This window comes from Podospora anserina, chromosome 1 (assembly GCF_000226545.1).
Source record: "Podospora anserina S mat+ genomic DNA chromosome 1, supercontig 2".
NCBI classification, from domain to species: domain Eukaryota; kingdom Fungi; phylum Ascomycota; class Sordariomycetes; order Sordariales; family Podosporaceae; genus Podospora; species Podospora anserina.
The window spans coordinates 508,344-531,110 of record NW_001914855.1 but is presented as its reverse complement, the minus strand read 5'-3'; the positions used below and the strand labels follow the sequence as shown (position 1 = coordinate 531,110).

General features: G+C 54.2%; 6 protein-coding genes across 6 annotated transcripts; 3 read left to right on the top strand and 3 right to left on the bottom strand.

The window, feature by feature from the left end:
* Nucleotides 1-277: 277 nt before the first annotated feature.
* On the top strand, nt 278-5,867 carry PODANS_1_10370 (uncharacterized protein; the record flags this gene model as incomplete). The annotated part of the gene is made up of 4 exons (XM_001908665.1): nt 278-1,283; nt 1,340-1,823; nt 2,050-3,913; nt 3,972-5,867. 4 exons carry the CDS (start codon nt 278-280, stop codon nt 5,865-5,867), a joined length of 5,250 nt encoding a protein of 1,749 aa, XP_001908700.1.
* A 2,314-nt stretch (nt 5,868-8,181) lies between these two features.
* PODANS_1_10360 (uncharacterized protein) lies at nt 8,182-9,625 on the top strand (the record flags this gene model as incomplete). The annotated part of the gene is made up of 4 exons (XM_001908664.1): nt 8,182-8,217; nt 8,292-8,361; nt 8,423-9,253; nt 9,309-9,625. 4 exons carry the CDS (start codon nt 8,182-8,184, stop codon nt 9,623-9,625), a joined length of 1,254 nt encoding a protein of 417 aa, XP_001908699.1.
* A 1,192-nt stretch (nt 9,626-10,817) lies between these two features.
* Nucleotides 10,818-14,083, bottom strand: PODANS_1_10350 (uncharacterized protein; the record flags this gene model as incomplete). The annotated part of the gene is made up of 2 exons (XM_001908663.1): nt 10,818-12,149; nt 12,200-14,083. 2 exons carry the CDS (start codon nt 14,081-14,083, stop codon nt 10,818-10,820), a joined length of 3,216 nt encoding a protein of 1,071 aa, XP_001908698.1.
* Nucleotides 14,084-15,092: 1,009 nt separating this feature from the next.
* On the bottom strand, nt 15,093-16,280 carry PODANS_1_10340 (uncharacterized protein; the record flags this gene model as incomplete). Its single annotated transcript, XM_001908662.1, has 1 exon — nt 15,093-16,280. One exon carries the CDS (start codon nt 16,278-16,280, stop codon nt 15,093-15,095), a length of 1,188 nt encoding a protein of 395 aa, XP_001908697.1.
* A 1,585-nt stretch (nt 16,281-17,865) lies between these two features.
* Nucleotides 17,866-21,134, top strand: PODANS_1_10330 (uncharacterized protein; the record flags this gene model as incomplete). Its single annotated transcript, XM_001908661.1, has 3 exons — nt 17,866-18,342; nt 18,431-19,212; nt 19,301-21,134. The coding sequence occupies 3 exons, from the start codon at nt 17,866-17,868 to the stop codon at nt 21,132-21,134; spliced, it is 3,093 nt and encodes a 1,030-aa protein (XP_001908696.1).
* A 543-nt stretch (nt 21,135-21,677) lies between these two features.
* On the bottom strand, nt 21,678-22,730 carry PODANS_1_10320 (uncharacterized protein; the record flags this gene model as incomplete). Its single annotated transcript, XM_001908660.1, has 3 exons — nt 21,678-21,684; nt 21,738-22,501; nt 22,557-22,730. 3 exons carry the CDS (start codon nt 22,728-22,730, stop codon nt 21,678-21,680), a joined length of 945 nt encoding a protein of 314 aa, XP_001908695.1.
* Between the last annotated feature and the right edge of the window lie 37 nt (nt 22,731-22,767).

Genomic DNA, 22,767 nt, shown 5'->3' with positions numbered 1-22,767 from the left:
CCCCCCCAAAACCCAAACCCAAACCCACCTTCTTTCTTCACGCCAACCACTACTGCCTTTTGACATCAACAGCAACACTGACCAGGGCGCCCTTCATTTCCAACAAACCTTTTCAACCACGATATCACCGCCACAACCGCCTCAGCCGCGTCTTCACTGCTCGACAAGAAACTTAGGCGGAGCGAGTTTTCTCTGGTATCTGGTATCTGGAATCTGACGCCTCTTGTTTTTTTTCTGTTTTTTTTTTGTTTTGCTTTTCGGTGACCTGTTCCCCACCATGGCACAGAAAAGTGGTGTGAAGCAGCAGCAGCAGTCTGAGGACCAGGCGCAATCTGCAATTTCTACCAGTTCGGCCACTCCCTCCTCGTCCTCGTCCGCCAAGGACGGCGCGGGAGCAACAGTCGCCAACTCTAATACTAACTTGGGCGGCCCGGTCTCATCCACATCCACGGATCACCCTCCACCGCCTACCATGAGCAACCTCCCCAATTCATCTCGCTCGTCGTCCTCCACGGCGAGCACCACAAAATCGGAATCACCACAGCCCATGGAGAAGTCTTCGGCTTCGGCCGCCGCCAAAGATGCCGGTGAGAAGGCCTCTCCCTACGGCACGCGATCTCGAAATCGCACTGGTGCTGCGCGCCCAAATTATGCCGAGGACAGGGACATCGACATGGAACTGTTTGAGCACACCAACAAAAAGGACACCGACTCAAAGAAAGCCCCATCATCAAAGCAGCAACATCTAGAACCACCAATACCACAAGAAGCCGGTGCGACATCGTCATCATCACAAGCACCACCAGCAGCCAATGCAGGCCAAACAGCCCCGCGCTCCGGCAATGCATCTTCACGAAAGCCTCTGCCCGATGAGAGCAGGCAAACCACGGCCACCACAAATGGCACCAAGGATTCTCACCCGACTCCATCATCTACGACGTCGACAAACACGGCAAACAAAACTAATGGCAATTCGACCTCAAACAGTCACAAAGGCAAGAAGCGAAAAGCTACTTCTGCGGCGGCTCCGGCTGCTGATGCCTCGACTCCCAGCGGAAGCCAGACCCCGTCCGGGACCAATGGAGCTTCGACCTCATTGCTAGCGGCGGCTGTTCATCAGCGACTCGCGGGGACGGCATCACGCTCGATGGATGGCGGAAGTGCGACTCCTGGCGCGCCTGGCTACGGTGAGACGAACATGCTCACTTTTGAAAACTGCAAGTCGCGGCCGACAAAGGACGGCAAGATGATAGCCGACGACGGGACTGTGCTGCAAAAAGAAGGTGAGTCGGATACCGGGAAATTTGGACGACATTTCACTTCTGACACAGACATGCAGATCACGTCTACCTGGTCTGTGAGCCTCCGGGGGAGCCCTATTACATTGGCCGCATCATGGAGTTCTTGCACGTCAAGAATGACACCAGCCTGCCAATAGACGCAATCCGCGTCAATTGGTACTACCGACCAAAGGACATTGGCCGCAAGGTGCAAGACACGCGCCTGGTCTTTGCCACGATGCACTCGGACATCAGCCCGTTGACCTCACTCCGCGGCAAGTGCCAGATCCGCCACAAGGCGGAGATCAAGGACCTGGCTGCTTACAAGCGGGCGCCCGACTGTTTCTGGTACGAGAAGCTTTATGATCGCTACATCCAAAAGAACTACGAGGTGATCCCGACGAAGCAGGTCATCAACGTGCCCGAGCATGTCAAGAAGGTGCTGGACGAGCACTGGAAGTACGTCCTGACGGAGCAGGGCCGCGGCAAGGAGTTGACGAGTGCCGTCAAGACGTGCAAGCGGTGCGTTACGTACTGCGCAAAGTAAGTTTTGTTTCCTTTTTCCCCGAGCCTTTCCCATTTTCCATTTTGGCGCGGGGGGGGGTGAGTGTGAGGTGGTCGTGGTTCGTTCGCACCGGGGCGCGGGACCAATGGGGTTCCCTGGCGTGACCCAATAGGACCGCACCCCCGTGCATGCACCAAAAAAGCGATTAAAGTGGAGAGCTATAACTTGTACCAAAGTATCTTGAAATGCTGACACATCAACCAGCAACGATTCGGTCGACTGTGCCGTGTGCCAACACACGTACCACATGAACTGTGTCAAACCACCCTTGCTCAAGAAACCCAGTCGTGGCTTTGCCTGGTCCTGCGCCGCCTGCAGTAGAGCACACGAGCGCAGGCTTGAAGGTCGCAACACTCCTGGTCTCGCCGACGGTGGTCGTGATGGCGAAGACGATGAGCTCCTCGACGATGAGGACGAGGAGATGGGTGGTGTCGATGGTGTGCAGACTGGCCGCACCAGCCGGACAAGCCCTGCTTCGGATGAAACCCGGCAGCCGCCTACCGCAGAGCAGATATACCATGCTAGTCTCTGGCCATATCGCTACTTTGGCATGCATTGCAAGGTGGAGGACGCTCTCGATCTGGACGACCGCATCTTTCCCCGTGCCAGCACCAGACTGGGTTTGAAACATCAAGCTGTCGTGGGTCCTTGGCCCGGGAGACCGGTGGAATATGTCAAGCCTCTAGAGTTCAAGAAAAGTGGCAAGGGCAGCAACAAGCTCACCAAGGAACAGCAGGCTCTCTTGGAAGCTGAGCGGATCGAGAAGGAGAAGCGCCCAAAATGGGTTCAAGACACTCCGCCAGGGTATATCGAGCGCGGCGGCGACGAGACAGTCACCACCCTCTGGAAGGAGCCGGCCAAGGTTGGAAAGGAAATGCCTGATGCTGCCATCGATGATTACATGGACACCGCCAGATCTATGGCCGTCTCGCTTGGTGTACCGAAACAATCCACCAATCTCCAGGATGTGGCGAGAGATCTTCTTTTCAAGTTCGATTTCAATGCCGAAAAGGCCCTCAGGACACTTCCCAAGGTGCCGAAAGAAGATTTCAAAGAGCCAGATTTGACCCCAGCAGAGCAGAAGAAGTTCGAAGAGGGCGTGGCCAAATATGGCTCCGAGTTGCATCTCGTCATGAAGCACGTCAAGACGTTGAAACCAGCTACCGTCGTCAGATACTACTACACTTGGAAAAAGACAGACCGCGGCAAGCAAGTTTGGGGCAATTTTTCCGGACGTAAGGGCAAGAAAGATGCCAAAAAGGCCGAGGCGGCTGCCAACAAGCTGGCTGACGACGTTGCTGATGTTCACGATGACTCGGCGTTCGACACGGAGAAGGCCAAGGAGAAGAAGAGAGGCTTCCTGTGCAAGTTTTGCGGCACCAAAAACTCTCGCCAGTGGCGGAGAGCGCCGGCTGCTGCTGTATCCGCGGTCACCGAGAATGGTGGCCGTGGCGCTAACAAGGACAAGAAGGATCAATGCATCCAGGCGCTCTGTCGACGATGCGCCGAGCTGTGGAGACGTTATGCTATCCAGTGGGAGGATGTTGAAGAGGTTGCGAAGAAGGTGGCCCAGACGGGAGGTCGCGGATGGCGGAAGAAGGTGGACGAGGATCTTTACAAGGAGTTGTTGGCGGCTGAGGAGATGGCCAACAATATTCGATATCGCACCCCCGATCCGGCTGCTACTGCGAGCCCGGGACGCTCTTTCAGCGCCCAACCGACGGATAAGGAACCGCCTCGCAAGAAGCTCAAGAGTATTCCCGACAAGGATGCTGATCAGACCGCTTCTGAGTCGGGTAGTGTGGTCAATGCTCCGATCTCCAAGAAGAAGGAGAAGGCGGTTGAGAAACCACCTCCACCGCCACCTCCCGTCCCGGAAATGCCCAAGCCGCGGACGCTGCCTTGTGCTATTTGCCTTGAGATGGAGCCCATGGGTAATCAGCATCTGTGCTGCAGAGAGTGCCGCTTGACGGTTCACCGGAGTTGCTACGGTGTGCTGGACAACAGACCTCCTGGAAAGTGGACATGCGACATGTGTGCCAATGACAAGAACCCGCAGGTCGCTATTGTAAGTTTTGCTCAGGTTTGATTGCAAAGGTGCAATTGATGTTAACTTGTGTATCTAGGACTACAAGTGCGTGCTTTGCCCACATGAGTATACCCACCATGACTTTGTCGAGCCGCCCAAAATCTCTCACAAGAAGAAAACGGAGAAGGAAAGAGAAAGAGACAGGATGGAGCGCGAAAATGCGCAAAAAGCGGCCGACTTTTACCGCAAGAAGCAGGAGGAGATGAATCGGCCTGTCAACCCTCGCGAGCCCCTGAAGTGCACGACCGATAACAATTGGGTGCACGTCACATGCGCGGTCTGGACACCGGAGGTCAAGTTCGGTAGCGCAAAGGCGCTGTGTCCTGCTGAAGGAATTCCCACGATCCCGAGGGCGAAGTTTGCTGAGATTTGCAAGGCTTGCAAGAGAGACGGAGGAGCTTGTGTGTCTTGCCACCAGTGCCGCGCTTCTGTCCACGTCGAGTGTGCTCACCAGGCAGGTTATGCTCTGGGTTTTGACATCACGCCTGTCAAGGGCTCGAGACGCGATCAGCACAATATTGTCAGCATCAATGGGGACGCTGGAACTATGTCGGCGGTTGTCTATTGCAAGGAGCACTTGCCTACCAAGACGGCTATCTACCGAATGCACGACATTGTGGCGGAAAACGGGACGACTGCTCTGCAGCTGTATGTCCAGAACTACAAACAGGCCGATACAGCGCTGAAGGGATGCGCCAAGAAAGCCAACCAGATCGCTGTCACGTCCAAGGTTTCGACATCGCCATCCACGCCTTCGCATCACGTCAACCGCCGGGCATCTCTGATCAACAACTCCATCTCGCACATTCTCAACGGGGATGCGCCAATGGAGGACGCACCGTCGATGCAACAGAACGGCAAGATCTGTCTTACCTGCGCCACGGATGTCAGTCCCAAGTGGCACCCGATCAATCAGGAACAGGAACGCGGGCTCACCAACGGGTACTTCGGGAACCTGGGCTCCGAGGCGCAAAAGTTCGTGGAACAACGCAGTTTCCAGTGTCACAAGTGCAAGAAGTTGGGTCGCCAGCCGAATCCTCATCCGCAGCTCAAAAGAGAGCCTACGCCACCACCCAAGCCGGTCCGGCAGGCTTCGCAAGCACCACCGGCTGTTGTTCCTATCGGTGGCCCTACCGAGCCTCGTCACCCCAGTATCAACTCCTACAGGACCTGGTCACCTCCCCCGATGCATTCTGCGTCGGGTCCTCCGCCCGTGGTTCAGCCACCACCGCAGCTACAAGCTCCTTTACCAGGTCCGACTGCTCCCCAACTGATCCCTCCACCAGTAGCCGTCCAGTCACAGGCGGTGCAACCACCTCCTCTTCCGCCCACCATCGTCCCGAGAGGACTGCCCGTCCAACCTCCACCGCCCGAGTACGCCCCAGCAAACAGGGGCTACAGCGACTGGCCCCGAGCCTCTGCCCACCCAAATAACATGTCACCTCTACTCAACCACCCCCGCGAGAACCACCACCGCGAGAACCACCACCGCGGCCCGACCCCTCCCCCACTGAGTATGCCACCCCTGGCACCACCACCAAACCACCTCCGTCCACCACCGATCCAGACAATTGGCCCACCGCCTGGACCACCACCCCACAACGGGATAATGCACTCGCCTTATAGGAACGGGGTAGGGCTGAACGGAGGAGGGTCATCACCGCCTAGGAGGACGAGTGGACCTCACCAGCCGCCGCCGGTGATGAATGGGTATGGTCATCATGTCGAGCATATGCGTCCGCCGCCACCGCAGCATCATATGATGGAGCCGCAGCCGCAGCCGAATTATCTGAGGCAGGGGGGGCCGCACTGGGGGGGACATGTGCATCAAAGCCCGCCGCCGTTGAGAGAGCCGAGCCTACCGCCTCCGAACAGGGAGCCGAGGGCGAGTGGGGCTAGTGCTAGTCCTTCGTTGAGGAATTTGCTTTCTTAGGGGGGGTTAGTGGCCGAGGAGGAGGGGGTTTTATGGGGGGAGGAAGAAGGAGTGGGTAGACAGGGGAGTGTAATATATAGTGTATATTTTGAGGGGGAACACATTCGGGGGAGATGGGTAGCGGGGAAAAAAAGGGCTTCTGAGGGTTTGTTAGAGCGGGAAAGAGCGTTTATTGAGTTTTTATTTTTATTTTCTTTTTACATGTTCTGGGTTGTTGTTTGTTTGAGCGTGATTGGAGTGAATGGTATATAAAACTGCGGTGTGGGGTCTGGAATGGGCCTTTTTCTTGTCTTGTTTTTTTTGGGGGGGGAGAAGGGTTGGTGGTGTTTGAGGGAGTTTTATAAAAAGGGGGGAGGGGTGTTTTTGACAAGGGGGGTGTTTTTGTATATCGTGGCATAGGGTATTGGCAGGCAGGTCTACATTGGGGGAGGTGGTGGTTTCAACAAAGCAAAGCATGGAAGGGGGGTTTTGTCAATGGTGTTGTTTTCAACATTATATTGCTCTGGTTGGGGAGGGAGGTATGCATAGGCACTGGGCGGTTCTGTTGTGTGGTTGAGGGGGAGGGAGAGATGGGAGAGATGTTATGGCGAGTGTGATAATAAATATCAATAACTGTGGACAAATATGCTTCATGCTCACGCTTCTTGGGTCCTGTTACGTGAAAGTGATGCAGCCTGACACCCTATAGCCAGGCAAATGGCATTATTGCCATGGCTCTCCGACCCGCCAGCGAGGTAGGTGGGTTTTGCCTTTCTTCGCCCGAGAACGGAGAGGGGCGATCAATGCATGTGAGTTTCGGTAAGATTCCGTGATCTGGGAATTCCAAAAGATGCATGTAGGGTAGTGTACACTAACTAGGTAAGCGCTCTATTTCCCTGCTGGTCAGTTCCGAGTTGACTTACAAACCTGTAGACTACCTGGTGAGAGAACCCTGGAAACCTGGAGAAATTCTCACGATTATGTCATGTCATGATAAAGTACGTGCGCGCACATGTGTTCTGGGACTTTGCAGCTGCCATGGGATTTCCCTTTCGCTTCACTAAAAAAAGATTCCCCCGTTCGCCGGCGCCGATGCGGAGGAGGATCCCTTGTGGGTGGTGTGGCGGATGGTTGGGTGGGGGAAGGGAGTGTGGGAGGGTGACGACAGAAGACCCTGGGTTCTTCCTTTCAAGCCACAGTTTGGAGGGGTTGAAGAGTGACCAGGCTTCCTGAACGCAGAAGCCTCCCGCTAGATAGATATTGTTCGGTTTCCATGCGCATCGGCGCAGCACTGGGATTTCTACAGAATTAGATAGATGGGTACCCCTTACCTGTCAGTGTTGCCGCTGCTCAAGCAGTGCACGGGCCTATAATGCATGCGGCTTTTGGGGCCTGACAAGGGGGGGGGGGGGGATTACTGGAAAGTACTGCACTAACAGCACCAGCCACACTCTAGAGTCTTCGATGGAATTCCATCAGGAGGGGAGTGGAGGGAAGGCAACGCCTGGGCTTGGGGGAAGAATTTCAGCCTCTTCGCCGCCCTCTTTCCCACCCCAATCTGCCCTTGCTCATATTCCCCTTGGACAGGACCCCTCTCCTTGCGATCAGTTTCTTAAAGGACGAAGTTCATTTTAACTTACTTGACCAACTGGCGCCTCGAAAAAGGTCCAACGCAAACAACAACCCCACCCCAACCCTTTGTTTTCTTCCCCAGAAGATACGAAAGTCAACGAACGAACAAACCGACGACTCAGCAGAAGGGCTCGGCTATTTCCTACACCTGCGATAGTGACAAATTCTTGCTTGCTGCGACAACAAAATCGGGCAACTTTGAGAAGAAGAAGTTCAAGAGAGTTTGACGCATTTGCGCAAAATCGGCGAGCGCAAAATTCCAAAGCAGACTGTAGGTTTTCCTTCTTTCCACTTCCAACACACACATCCAACTCTATCGGTTTTTCCTGGCAGCCACCAAGCCCGGTCTTGCCAGCGGCCCAGCAGAAAGCTTACACAGCCTCGGGGGTACGGCATACACATACTCTGGGCGCCCTGTTTTTTTTTGTTTTTAAACGGTTGGCTTTGCCAGTTGCCCACCTATCCCCCCACCGCTTTTCACTTCAGAAAGTTCAAGAAGACCTCTTTGGCCTGTGGCTTTCTTTGCTCTTCCCAACTTTACTCTATTGCGCCATATCTTTTGGGAAAGTGCCCAACATCTTTGCTAACTTTATTGGCCATTTCAGCTTTCTCGGAAGGAAACCCTTTTTACTAAGCGTCATCCGCCGAATCGAGACAGCAAGCTGTTGTTTCCTTTTCGATACAATCAGATCCAACCGCAAACATGGTTAAGGAAGCGAAATACTACGAGATCCTTGGCGTAAGGAATCCCAGAATGCCATCTCGGATTTTTGAGGAAAGCATGTAGAGTTTCTGACATGATTGGTGCTGCAGGTCTCGCCAAATGCGACGGAGCAGGAGTTGAAGAAGGCGTACAAGATTTCCGCCCTCAAGTTCCACCCAGGTATGTAGTTGTTGCTGGCACAGTGGCAGGTTGCTGTAGCATGACTGACTTTGTTGTCTAGACAAGAACCCCAACAACCCGGAGGCCGAGCACAAGTTCAAGGAGGTTTCACATGCTTACGAGATTCTTTCCGACCCACAAAAACGCCAGATCTACGACCAGTATGGCGAGGCTGGTCTTGAGGGCGGTGCCGGCGGCGGTGGCGGCATGGCTGCTGAGGATCTGTTTGCCCAGTTCTTTGGTTCCGGCGGCTTCGGCGGTGGTCTTGGTGGCATGTTCGGCGGCGGCACGCAGAATCGCGGGCCAAGCAAGGCCAAGACCATCCACCACGTTCACAACGTCTCCCTCGAGGACATTTACCGCGGCAAGGTCTCCAAGCTTGCCCTTCAGCGCTCCATCATCTGCCCCAAGTGCGAGGGTCGCGGTGGCAAGGAAGGTGCCGTTCGCAAGTGCACAACTTGCGACGGTCACGGTATGAAGACTATGATGCGCCAGATGGGTCCCATGATCCAACGCTTCCAGACCGTTTGCCCAGACTGCAACGGCGAGGGTGAACTTGTCAAGGAGAAGGACAGGTGCAGAGGGTGCATGGGCAAGAAGACGGTGGTTGACAGGAAGGTTCTCCATGTCCACGTTGACCGTGGCGTGAGAAGCGGTACCAAGGTGGAATTCCGTGGTGAGGGTGACCAAGCGCCAGGCATCCTTGCGGGTGATGTCGTTTTCCAGATTGAGCAGAAGCCACACCCTCGCTTCGAGCGCAAGGAGGACGACCTGCTCTACAACGCCGAGATTGATCTCGTAACGGCTCTTGCTGGTGGAACAATTTACATCGAGCACCTTGATGAGAGGTGGTTGAGTGTTGACATTCTGCCTGGCGAGGCTATCTCACCTGGTAAGTTTTGACTGGTGTCTGTTGGTTAAGAACGTCTGTCTAACACGATTTAAAGGCACCGTGAAGATGATCCGCGGGCAAGGTATGCCATCATACCGCCACCACGACTTTGGCAACATGTACATCCGATTCAGCGTCAAATTCCCCGAGAAGGGCTGGACTCAAGACGAGGCCGCCTTTGAGGCCCTTCGGAAGTGCCTCCCATCGCCGGAGATCATCAACACACCCCCTGCTAATGCCATGACGGAACCGGCTGATATCGAGGATGTGGACGCCAGCTCCAAGGGTGGCTTTGGCGGGGCCACTGCCATGGATGAGGACGAGGATGATGGGCACCCGCATGCCGAGCGCGTACAGTGCGCTTCGCAGTAAGGGGGGGCGGGGGAGGTTGATGTGATTTGGGGAGACTGGAGTTTTTTTTTTTTTTTTTTTCTGCAAAAAAGTCACACACACCAAGACATATATCCATACCCGCAGTAGCTCAAGATTATTGATTACTGCATCTTGGATGCGGACATTTTTGCAAAAACAAAAAAAAAAAAAAGTCTCTTTCCTTGCTTCATGATATAGCCCCTTTTGAAGGGTGTTTTTTGATGGACGGTGTGGAGGGTGGTGAGCATGAGAAAAATGTTTTATTTTTCTTTCTTCTTTCTCAAACAAACAAATATTTGCATGGGCTGGAAAGACATGGGATGGATGGGATGGGGGGCAAGGCTCTCTTTGTTTGGTTGATGTTATACCTAAAACAAGAGGCTCTTTTTTTTTTTTACTTGGTTTATTTGTGTCGCTTTTTATGTTCTGAGGTTTTCTTTGGTGGGTGGAGGGGGGGGAGGAGAGGGGGTGAATCTTGGAGCGACTCCTAAGTGAAAAGGGGGGGGGGGTAGGGGGGGGAGGGAAGGGAGAAGAGTTTTGTTTGTTGTTTGGTGTGGAAATGGCGAGGGGGGGTGCTGAAATGGGGGGTTTGATTTCTGAATTTTGGCGTTTTAGAAAGGGGATATCGGTGAATACAATAGATGGGGAAGGAGGGAGAGCGGGGTAGGAAGTAGGAAGTAGGGAATGTGAAATTGTTATGGAAGCGATGATGATGCTTGACTTTGAGTGACTTGCTTGACCACGGTTTACAGACCTCGATCCCTTTCTCGCAAAATTGCGTGTGCGGTGAGGTCGACAACGAAGTGCGATGGAATTCAGGATCACTGCTCTCATGCATGCTGCTTGCTGTTCCAAAGATAAGTCTGCTCAATCCAAGTACACCTCTCGGGCGTCCCCAATTGATAGTTGCTCTGAGATTTGTAGCCACATCCCTGAGAATTGGGGGATGTGTGTCGCGTGTTGAGCTCATACTTTCGGAGGGAAGGGGTTGATGGTGATTGATTCCTTGAGACGTTGCTGCCACTGGCACTCCTCAAGCAACTTGAAGCGTGATAACCATTCTTCAATTAAACTCTCGAGACCTAAAATCAAAATCTCGAATCTCATAACCCGATAACACCACTCTTCGCACAATCTCAAAACAAAACAGTCCAAAAAAAATCACCTCGCCCAACCATACAAGACGGTCTCCTTAATGGTCCAACTCCAACTTGTAAGTCGCCACCTCAAAAGCCTTCAGCTCAACACCAAACCCATCCCCATCCACCTCCACCTCCTCAACCTCATCCTCCAGCAAATTCACCTTGGTCACCCTCTTGATCCCCCACACACTCTTCACCCTACCCCTCGCCAGCCCCCCAAGACTGTCATACATTCTCAAAATCACATTCTCCTCCCCCGTCTTCTCATCATCCTCCCCCCTCTTGACCGTGTCCAGCACCAACCCCTCATCCGACTCGCTGTCCAACCACACCCTCCTCGTCCGCAACCAACTCTTCACATCCCCCAGGCTCTCCACCTCAAAAATCTTGAGCGGGTTATTAAACTCGTACCCCTTCCTCACAGTTACATGGCTCAGCCCCCCCTGATGCGGCAAAATTCCCCACCGGATGTGATGAGTTCCCATATCAGCATGCGCATCAGGCGCCTTGGAGCTCCTCAGCAGCGACAGCCTCATCAGGTTCCCGCTCGTGGCAAACCCATACTTGCAGTCGTTCAAAACAGAAACACCATAGCCATGCTCCGACAAATCCGCAAACCGATGCGAGCAAACCTCAAACTTGGCCATGTCCCAGCTCGTATTGTAGTGAGTAGGCCTCCGCACGATACCAAACTGGGTTTCATAGCTCGCTTCCGTGTTGCGGATATCCACGGGAAACTCAACCTTGAGAAACTTCATCGTCTCGTGCCACTCCACCTTGCTGCTGACCTCGACGAACGACTGTTGGTTGGGAGAGCACGCCGAAAGACTAATCACCGTCTCGATGTAGCTCTTGTCGCTGATCTTGGTCTTGGTAATGACGCTGACGCGGTGCTTCTTCTGCTCATGAACCTTGGTCTCAGAAGTCGAGAGCTCCTTGCGGCTGTCGAGATGGAACACCTCGACATCCCAAGCCTGCCAGTACAGAGGCTTGTCGTCAAAAATGACGTATCGGTTGGCCTTCTGTCCCTTGGGAATGATCTCTCGGTTGGCCTTCAGGTCGTAGAGCGATGTGATGAGGCCGCTCTCGAGCTTGACCTTCAACTGGGTGTTCTGGAGCACAAACACATCCGGGGATGGCTGTTCGAGCGTCACCAGCGTTTCCTCGCTCTCAAGGGAGAAAGGCCGAAGTTTCATAAAGGGGCCTGGGCCGGAAGCGACGGCAAGCTCGCCATCGGCAAGCTCGACTATCTCGTGACGCGACCACGGAAGCGAGGTGAATGCCACACCAGTGTTTGACGTGACAGCATCGGCGGTGGCTTCACGGAGGCCTGTAGCCTCGCCGAGAATCTTCTCGGCGGTCTCGAAAACCTTCTTGTAAATCTGCACATCGTGTCAGCAACCATCTCGCTATGCAAATTCAGATCCCTCACCTCATCAGAATCATGATAGCACATCTCAATCGAGCTTCCGGGCAAGCAGTCGTGGAACTGACAAAGAAGAACCGACTCCCACATCTCATCAATCTCCTTCTTGGGATAGGCGCAGTGTCCCTCGATCGAGGCAATGGTAGCCAGCAGCTCGACAGCACGGAGCGCATCTTCGGCTCTGCGGTTGTTGCGCTTGTTGTTGGACTGAGTGGTGTATGTTCCGCGGTGCAATTCAAAGTACAGCTCGCCATACCACGTCACGAGCTTGTCGCCCTTGGCTTCGAGGTGATGGAAGAAGTCATCGACTGAGCTGCCCATGTGCACCCGAGGGAGAAGGCCTACCGTGTCGCTGATACCACGAGCGCGGCGGAGCTTCTCGAGATGCTGCCAGGTAGGACCGCCGCCACCGTCTCCCTTTCCAAAAACAAGAAGCGAGGTCGGGTCCTGGTCAAGAGACTTGTGCTGCGACATGCTACGCTTGACATCGCCGAAGTGGGCCTCCGCCGTGTATGTTTCAGCCGGCGGCATGTGGCATATCACCTGTGAGCCATCCAGAGCAACCCAGTTGAAGGTGGTGTGCGGGAACTTGTTGATGTTGTTCCAGCTGAGCTTCTGGGTGAGGAAGCGCGTCATGCCGGCCAGCCGACACAGTTGAGGGAGCTGGCTGGAGTATCCAAAGGTGTCGGGCAGCCAGAAGGTCTGACAGCGCTTCCCAAAGTTTTCCTCGAAAAAGCGCTGGCCGTACACGAACTGACGGACAAGAGACTCGCCGCTGGGCAGGTTGGTGTCGTGCTCAACCCAGCTGCCGCCGATGGGGTGGAACTGGCCATCCTTGACCTTCTGCTTGACACGCTCAAAGACATAGGGGTACAGTTCCTTGAGCCACTTGTACTGCTGGGCTTGGGAGCAGGCAAAGTTGAGCTCGGGATACCTCTCCATCAAATTGCACTGGTTGGACCATGATCGGGCAACCTTGCGCTTGGTCTCATCAAATGGCCAGAGCCAGCAACTGTCGATGTGGCAGTGGCCAATACCAAAGACAAGAGGCTTCTTGTCACTCTCGTACACCTTGTGTGAGTCGACATCGGGGCCGAGGTACTCCTGAGCAATCTTCCGGCACGTCTTGAGCGAGTCTTTGTTGCCGGGCTCGAAGGCCTCGATAATCCTGTTGTAAACATCCAGAGCATGATGCTGCTCAGGGGAGTCCGAGGGGAACTCTTTGGCGGCGTCGCCAATGATCCAAGTATCGATATGCAGGCCGCGAGCGTCCGGGTTGACCGCGACAATGTTGGCTCTCTCGACGGTGTAGTACCTGTTCGGGTCGGGAGCAGCGATGAGGTCACCCTGGCCGATGCCAAACATGCCGTTGCAAGCCATCTCGACGTAAAAGGTGTGTTCCTTTCCATCAAGGAAGGGCTTGGGAAGAACCCACTCCACTCTCTCGCCGCCGCCAGTGAGGCCCTGGAGAGGCTCGCCGTCCTCGGACCAGATCAAACCCTCGTTGTTGGCGTCCCAGTGAAACTCGACCAGCTCCTGATCGCGAACATTGTCCGGGACTGTGATCTTGACCCTGAACCAATGAGTGGTCCAGGATGGACCAAAGCTGGCGCCGACCTTGGTCTTTTCAAAGTCATGAGAGACGGCCTCTTCGAAGGTTGGCCTGGTCTGTCCAGGAGCGTGCCAAACCCAGAGTTGGACATGAGGCTCGCCGTAGACGACGGCATCGTTCATCATGGAAAGGAGGTTTTCGTTGGCATATTGGCCCCTGGCGTAGAATTGGCCGATGCGAGACTTGTAGATTTGGCTGATGTACTGGCCGACTGGTTTGGGAGCCCGGATGGGATAGTCACTTCTAGGACCATTCCCGCAGTGGTTTTCGCCGCCCATGGTGACCGAAGAAGGGGTTGGAATTTTGTATAAGAAGAAGCTCAAGTGTTGTGAGGAAAAGGAAGAGTCAAAGAGCTATGAGAGCGGATGATCAAGCTGTAGCTGTTGAGGCACCGGGCGTCTGCAGCACTTATATATATTGTTGTGATGATTGGGAGGTAGAGAGAGGAGGTTAAGGTACAAGTTCAGGTGCCTGGTCAGGTTTGGAGAGAGAGAAAGAGTCAAAGTCTGAGAATCTCCGTGACGGGCGTAAATCAAGGGCAGGTACTACTGTGTACGGAAGTGGTTGGTCAACGGATGCAGCTTCGTCCTGGTGATGGCGGAAGCTGCCAGGGCGGGCAGGGCGGATGACAGGGGTGTGTTACCGAGAACAAGACCACATCCCGGCTCCCCGCAGTTCCCCGCCGTGCTAGGCGACCAATCAAGAGCCGGCCTCTCCACCGCTCTGTCCCACCAGTTCCACCCAAGGGATCATGGGGTAAGATGCCTGCCCCTGTCGATTATCTCAACCTTCTCTCTCTCTCAACTGGCCCTGAGCAATTGCCGAAATGGGTGTTACCGCCTGTCTGCCTGCTGTCTTTGATCAATATCAGATCAAATCCCACGGACTAGTCATTCAGCCTCGAGTCGGTCCCGAGCTACCTGCTGATTCAAGTCGTTTAAGCCGTAGGTAGGCAACAGGCCACAGTGCACAAGGCTGGATATAACTTGTTCGTCACACAATCCACGGAGATGAAACCCAAGGCAAGAGTGATCTAGCAAAGCCACCGGATGGTGTACCCATGGTCCTACAGGTCTAGGCACAATACGGTATTACCTATTTATTCAAAAATACTACATTCCAGTTCAAATCCTATGCATAACCCATTATCGTCAACCGCTGGCTAATCCCACCCAAGAATATAAAATGGAAAAAAAAAAACCACAAAATACCAAACCCTATATACGGGCCATGAACCTCCATGCGTGTATATACCCAAACGCCTCATAACCCATTTCATAACCCTCATCATAAAACACTACTATCCCTACTCTTCCTCCTATCCGTTCCCTCTACCGTCCCCAACTGCGCATCCTTGCTCAAACTCCCCATAGTATTCTCCTCCTCCTTCCCCTTCCCCATCCCCAGATGCTCTTCCTCCTCTTCATATTCCTCCTCCTTCTCCTCCTCCTCCTCATATTCCTCCCCCTCTTCTAACTCCTCTTCCTCATAACTCATCTCACTCTCACTCTCACTCTCCTCACTCTCACTCTCCTCAAACCCCACCAACCCCAAAAACGGCACCTCCACCCTCGCCAGCTGGCTCTTAATCAACCCATCCGCCACCTCAAACAACCTCCCATCCCTATCCTCCTCCCTCTCCCCCATCCTATCCATATCAAAATCTCTTTCTTGTTCATCCTTAGGCAGCTCCCTCCCCGGCACAAAATCCCCCTTCTCCAAAGGAACACCCATCACCCAATTCCTCACCGTCTCCCCCTTCGTCACCTTACTCTTGGCGCTGTTTTTATTATTGAGCGCCCGCTTGAAGGTTTTTTTCTGCCGTTTTCTCCGCCTGTTGATACGGTCCCTGATATACCACGCCACGACCAGCATCGCCGCCTGCGTCATCTCCTGGCATTTTGCTCTCTGGGCAGCGGCCCACTGCTGGCAGCGCTGCTGCTGAAAGTTGGCTACCGCTTGGCAGCGCTGTTGGTAGTACGAGGCTATGCGGGAGGCCATGGCTATGTAGCGGGGGTCAACGGCCGCTTGAGCTGCTGTGGCGGGGTCGATTCCGACTGTGGAGGGGGGGAAACCTGGTTGTTGTTGTTGGTGTTGTTGTTGTTGGGGTTTGGAAGAGGGATAGGAAGGGGGGAATGTTGGGGAGGTTCGGAGTTGGGGTGGTGGTGGTTGCATTGTTGATCGGGAGGATGGTCTTGGGGAGGTGAGACTGGGGGGATCAGCTTCGGATTTGATGTGTGGGCCGGAGGTTGTGGAGTTTGAGGGGGTTGGTTCGTGGTGTTGTAATCCTAAACCGATTCCGCGGTATTGCTGTGGTGGTTGGCTGTGATGTTGGTGGTTGTGGTTGTGATGCCCTGGTTGTTGAAAGGCGTTTGGTGGAAAGAGCCCTTTCATGAACATGTGGTGGTCCGGGGGAGGGGTGACGGGAATCTGGGGGTTGAAGGAAAGCGGCCCTGGCATTGGCGCCGCCATCATGACCGGTTTGTGATTTATTGTGGAGGTAAGTGTGTGTGGTTGCTTGCTGATGTTGCACGGTCCTCGAGTGTCGTTCGATACTGTTCGCGCTCATAAGAGGGGAAGCGACAATTTGCGACAGATAATCTCGGATCGAATAAGTTGGGGAAAGCCCGGAGAATAAAAATAGATGATGGATAGATAGGGTATCAAGCAAGAGATGAAAGTATCTTTCGAAGAAGAAGCCCCGCAGGTGGGGAGGGGGAGAGCGACGAGAGCGTCTTATACCTTGACCTACAGTCCTTTGATACTGAATAATACTTGAATAACACGGCTAGGTAAGGGAACCCTGGTGAAGTGACGTTGGCTATGGAACCAGTTCCTGGATGCTACTTTTTTCGAGAAAGGAACGGCATCCAGAGTCGGGTGCACAACCTGGCATGTTTGGTTTGGCAATGGGCAGAAGCATGATAAGCTCGGTTCGACTGGGGTTGGCGGGCGGAGCATGGAAAAATGGGCTGAGGACCAGGTCGGGAAGCGTGGGTATGATGGCAGAAGCAGGCCAAAATCGGTCGATACCGACGGCGGCTGGCAAATCGCCATCAGGGGGACTGCCCAGCTCGAGAGCACCATCGGGCCACCCTTAATCATGCCAGGCCAGGGCACTTTGTCCTCTTCGGATTTAATCAATGATGAGAAGAGGCATCATCCACGTTCGTCTGAAGCTGCATCCCACCCCCATCTTGCGTGCTGTAATGTACGGATACCTACTCCTCCACCATTACACAGCAGTTAGGCAGCTAGACAGCTTCCATCCTACCTGTATCAATGAAACGTCGACAACAGATATCCCGTCTTCCGGGGAACAGGCCCTGCCAAATTGCCGGGATTTGCTAGGTGGCCATCGGCAGGTGGTTTTTCGGGCCAATTTTAACCCTTCGTGTCTGTCTTGTCTATTTTTCGGTGTTTGGTTGTTGAGATAAAAAACACGTTTGCTGCATTGTTGGAGGTGCATGATTCGCAGATGTCGTCTCTCAGCAACAAACACATGATCCAGACCGCGAATGGGCCCATGCCCGCTTTCCAAGACATCGAAGCTTGACTAGATCAGGCAAGACGCCTCTCACCACCGCGGGGCAGGTGAAGGTCGGTCGTCAGAACCCACACCTGGGCTGACCGAAGTTTGCCTTTTTTTCATGAATTCTCGTAGGGCTGAAGGCTGGGGGCTGTGCGCTGTGCTGCATGCCTTTTCTGCCGGTTGTCGCTTTTTTTTTTTTTTTTTTTTTTTTTTTTTTTCGTTTTTTTTTTGGTTTTTTCCGTTTTTTTTCTTTTTTTTTTTTCGGTTTTTTTTTTTTTTGTGGCCAGCGAATTCAAAGGGGGTTTCCGCGACAACCACTGGGAAGACCTGAGAGAATTGCAACAAAAGAAGCTTTTGGTCCCCTGGAAAGCCACTCCAGAATAAACCCCTGCCCAGTCAGTGTCTGCGGGGGATTCCGCCCGCCGCATCGCCAAGAATTCTCGGATTTTACAGGACAACTCTTAACACTAGAATTTCCATCACGTTGTCGCCTCGTCAACAACCAATCCTGATTATTCTCTTCTCCTGATGCTGTCCTCGCGACCACCACCAGTTCCTCGCCTCCGGATAGCGTGTCTCGCCCAGACAACTCGCTGCCACGCGCGCTGTGGTCCCGCCACCGTCGGGCGGTGTGGTGTCCGACATGTAACCACGGCCTTGTTTTCTGGACCCTCTGCTGCGTCTGGAACGCGTGCGGCTCGTCTGGCTCCCTTGCAACACCTTCAGCTCCGCGGCAAGAAAACTACCGTCGTCAAGCTGGACGAGCTGCCACAGGGGCTGATCGTACCACCAGAGACGCCGGCTCCAGTGGAACAAGATGACGAGCCCCAGTACCCGACAGTGGTGCAGCAGGCCCGCCGCAACATGCAGAAGTTTGACAATTGCGTGCTGCTCACCCGTGTCGGCGGCTTCTACGAGCTGTACTTCGAGCACGCCGATGAGTACGGCCCGCTCCTCAACCTCAAAGTCTCACAGAAGAAGACAAACGCCGGCCCCGTATCCATGGTATTTATCTTTATTGTGCCATGTTCCATCCGTCCGTCCTTGTAGTTAGTTCCAGCTTGTATCTGATGACTGTTCGTGTGTTGCCCAGGCCGGCTTTCCATTCTTCCAGCTGGATCGCTTTCTCAAGATCTTGGTCCAAGACCTCAACCGCCATGTAGCCATTGCTGAAGAGTTCCCCAACGATGCCTCGTCCAAGATCAGGTCTGGTGGGTTGATGCATGACCGTCGAGTGGCCCGTATTGTCACTCCCGGCACCCTCATCGATGAGAACTTCATGGATCCTTATGCAAACAACTATGTAATGGCTGTTCATCTGCCCGAGAAAGCGGAATTATCGGACCATGTGAGCCGCCAAGCGGGACAGCAAGCCATCAACACGCCAGACCCGGCCGATGATGTCCCGACCCATATCGGTCTAGCATGGCTGGATCTGTCGACCGGCTATTTCTTCACTCAGCCGGCCACTCTAGCATCGCTCGGCTCCGTGCTGTCTCGGGTGTCCCCTCGGGAGGTTGTTCTGGACAAGGCCCTCGAGTCTGCCGAGGATCAGGGGATCGCGTCTATCCTGCAGGAGGAGAGCTACCTGGTGACGTACTCTCCCCAAGGTGAGTTTCAGTCGCTAGACGACTGGCAGCCCATGCTGGAGGGTAAAATCCCGGCGAAGGAGGCCAAAAAGTTTACAGAGGAGGAAGTAGATGCCGGGAGTCTGCTGCTCCACTACGTGGGAGATCGGCTTCAGGGGCTGAGCATGAAGCTCCAGCCACCGGTTCGCCATGTAAACATGGAGGTGATGAATATTGACAAGAATACCATGCGGTCACTTGAAATTAAGGAGACTGTCCGGGATGGCACGTTTAAGGGGAGCTTGTTGTACGCCATCAGGCGAACGGCAACCAAGAGTGGCGCCCGGCTTCTCAACCAGTGGCTGAGTATGCATTTGTTTTCTTTCAGCATTCAGGGCCATCAGCTTAATTTGTCTCCTAGGTTTCCCGTCAACATCACTCAAAGCCATCAACGCCAGACTTGACCTGGTAGAACGCTTCATTCAAGACGAAGAACTTCGAGATGCCATCATCGTCCTTCTCCGCAGAAGCCATGACTCCCAGCGCCTCGTCCAAAAGTTCGCCCTCAACCGCGGCGATGCCGATGACCTACTCCAGCTAGCCAGCACAATCAAATCAACAGAGGACATAGTCGCCCTCCTTGAAGCCTCCATAGCCTCCCAACCCGAAGAAGCCAAACCAGCACCACCAGAAGAAGATGCCACCCCGGAGGAAGAAGAAGAAGACGAGGACCCCCTCGCCACCCTCCTCTCCCGCATCTCCCTCAAATCCCCCCTCAAACTAGCCCACTCCATCCGCTCCGCCATCGATGAAGAAAACCTAGTCCAGCAACACCAACTAGAAGACTCCCGCGCCGGCGAGCTCCTCTCTCTCGCCCAAGAAATCGTTTCTTCCGAAGCCACAGAAGAAGACGGAACCATCCTCCCCAAATCCCGGCTCCCCTCTTCTTCTTCCCCTTCCCAAAAACCCAACCGGAGGAAGATACCTTCAATACGGGACCACTACTCGGAAGAAGCAGAACTCTTCATCATGCAACCCCGCGCCTCCCGCCTTTTGAGCTCACTGCACAAACAACTCGCCAGTCTCAAATCCCAAAAGGAAGAGCTCTGCCTGTCTCTCCGTCGGGAGCTGAACCTCCCATCCCTGACCTTGAAATGGACACCCCAGCTAGGGCACATCTGCCACGTCAAAGGTCGGGACTCTCTCTCCTCCCCTGTCTCTGACACCCCTTCCATCAGGACCCTCTCCACCTCCCGCAGCACCCGCTCCTTTCACCACCCGGCCTGGTCATCGTTGGGTGACTCCCTCTCCCAAACCCGCCTCGCTATCAGAGCAGAAGAATCCCGCGTTTTTGCGTCGTTGCGACAGTCGGTGATTTTGAATCTGGTAAAGTTACGACGGAACGCCGCCGTGCTAGACGAGCTAGACGTCCTCACCTCCTTCGCCTCGCTAGCCCGAGAGAAAAACCTCGTCCGCCCCATCCTGAACACCTCCACCGCCACAATAATAGTAGGAGGTCGGCACCCCACCGTCGAGTCCGCCCTCCAAGAACAAGGCCGCACTTTTACCAAGAACGACCTTTTCCTTTCCTCCCCCCCCTCATCCCCTTCCCAACACGGCCGCATCTGGCTCGTCACCGGCCCAAACATGGCCGGCAAATCCACCTTCCTCCGTCAGTCCGCCCTCATCACGATCCTCTCCCAGATCGGCTCCTTCATCCCAGCAGACCACGCCCAGCTCGGCCTGGTCGACGCAATCTTCTCCCGCCTCGGCTCCTCGGACAACCTCTACGCCTCCCAGTCCACCTTCATGGTCGAGATGCTCGAGACCTCCACCATCCTCCGCCAGGCCACCCCCCGCTCCTTCGTCATCATGGACGAGATCGGCCGGGGTACAACGCCACAAGACGGAACCGCCGTCGCCTTCGCCTCCCTCCACCACCTCGTCAAGGTCAACAGATGTCGTGCGTTATTCGCTACTCACTTCCACGACATCGCCGGTTTGATCAAAGAACAAAACCTGACCGTCCAAGACGGGGGGCAGGATGGAGCGGTGGAGATGTACTGTACCGATGTGGAAGAAGACGAAAACGGGGGGTTCGTCTATGTGCACAAACTCCAAAAGGGCGTCAACAGGACGAGTCACGCGCTCAAGGTCGCGAGGTTGGCTGGGTTGCCTGACAAGGCTATTCAAGTTGCAAGAGAAGTGTTAGAAAGGAATGGGCTATAGAAGGCATAAAAAACAATGTCACATCACAGGAGCAAAAGGAACGAAGCACTTGTAGGATGGATAAATATTGTATTTGTATGAAACACATGTCACCAAGGGCAAAAGACGGCAAAATCGTGGGATGAATAACCTGTTTGATCTGGTACTCATGTTAGTCTTGATACCCAAAGAGAATAAATTGTGTAAACAAAATGGTAAGTGATTGTGTCTCATACGTTGTTGTATGGGTTTCTCATCAATAAGATCAGGGTTAAAAAGCTCTTTGTCATTTTTCATAATCATCGACACTTGGGGGGGCTGTGCTGCGAAAAAAGAAAAAAAAGAAAGAAAAGGGGGGTACTAACCAGTATCTGGGAAGCAGCAAGTAGACTGTTTGGGCAGTCACTACATTGCAGTTCAAAAATCCTTTGTATGTCCATCTTCAGAGTGCTCAATTGACCAGCAAATGATCTATCTAGATTCGGGTATCGATTCATAAAACCTTTACCGGACCCAAACCAAAATTGCCAGTCCACAAGCGCCGTCATGACGTCGTTACAACATTTAACCGCTGGGAGAATGGTTAGCAGAAGTTCCACACAGACACAAACAGAAAACACATACAAGAGATCGCCGAAGCCACCCTCCTCGTCGGACTCCTCCTCCTCCTCCTTCTCCTCCTCAGCGGCAGCACCACCGGCGGCGGCGCCAGAGTCAGCAGCGGCGACAGGGGCGGCGGCAGCATAGGCCTCGGGGTTGGCAATGCGGTCCTTGAGCTCCTCAATCTCGGGCCAGCTGATCTCGGTCTCGATGGCAACAGCGAGAACCTTCTTGTAGCTGTTGACAAGGGAGTGGATGACGGAGGGGAGAGTGGGGAAGTTGAGGGCCAGGGAGACAGCGGCAATGGTGGTAATGGCGCTGGAGAAGGCCTTCAGGAGCTGCTCCTCGCTGATATCGAGGACGGAGCTGGGGAAGGTGTTGCCCTGGTCGTAGACCTGAGCGATGCCCATACCGTAGGTGAAGGGAGAGATGTTGAGCATGTTCAACAGGGTAGCCTCGGAGGGGCCGACCTTGGCGCCAGCCTCGACGAGCTTGAGATCGGTGGTGATTTCAATGGTACCACGGGCAATCTTGGTGGGGACACCGAGGGCCTGGAAGAAAGAGGTCTTGCCGGGTTCCATACCAGTGTTGCCAGCGGGAATCCAGACATCGACGGGGGCGACGGCACCAGCACGAGCGGGGGCGGCGACCTTGTTGGCGAGGATCTTGTCACGGATCTCCTTGAGGTCACCGTTGGTGAAGACGAAACCAACGTTGCCCTTGACGAAGGGGAGGAGGCGCTCGTACTCGGGGGAGTCGACCAGGAAGGTCTTGAGGGCACGGCGAACCTGTTTGGCTCCATTAGTATCGATTTCTTTGCTGATCTGGGTCGCCATCTCATACCATGGTGTTCTTGCCCATCAGGACCACACCCTGATCGCGGAGGGCCTGGCGAATCTCGTGCATCTGCTGAGACGAGACATTGTCGACGGAGACGATGAAGATGGACTTGTACTCCTCCAACAAGCCCTTGAGCTTGTCGAAGTAGCCAGCCTTGTTAGCGCTCTTGCCCCCCATGTCTTCTTTTGCTGGAAGCTAGGTTGTTTAAGGGCGG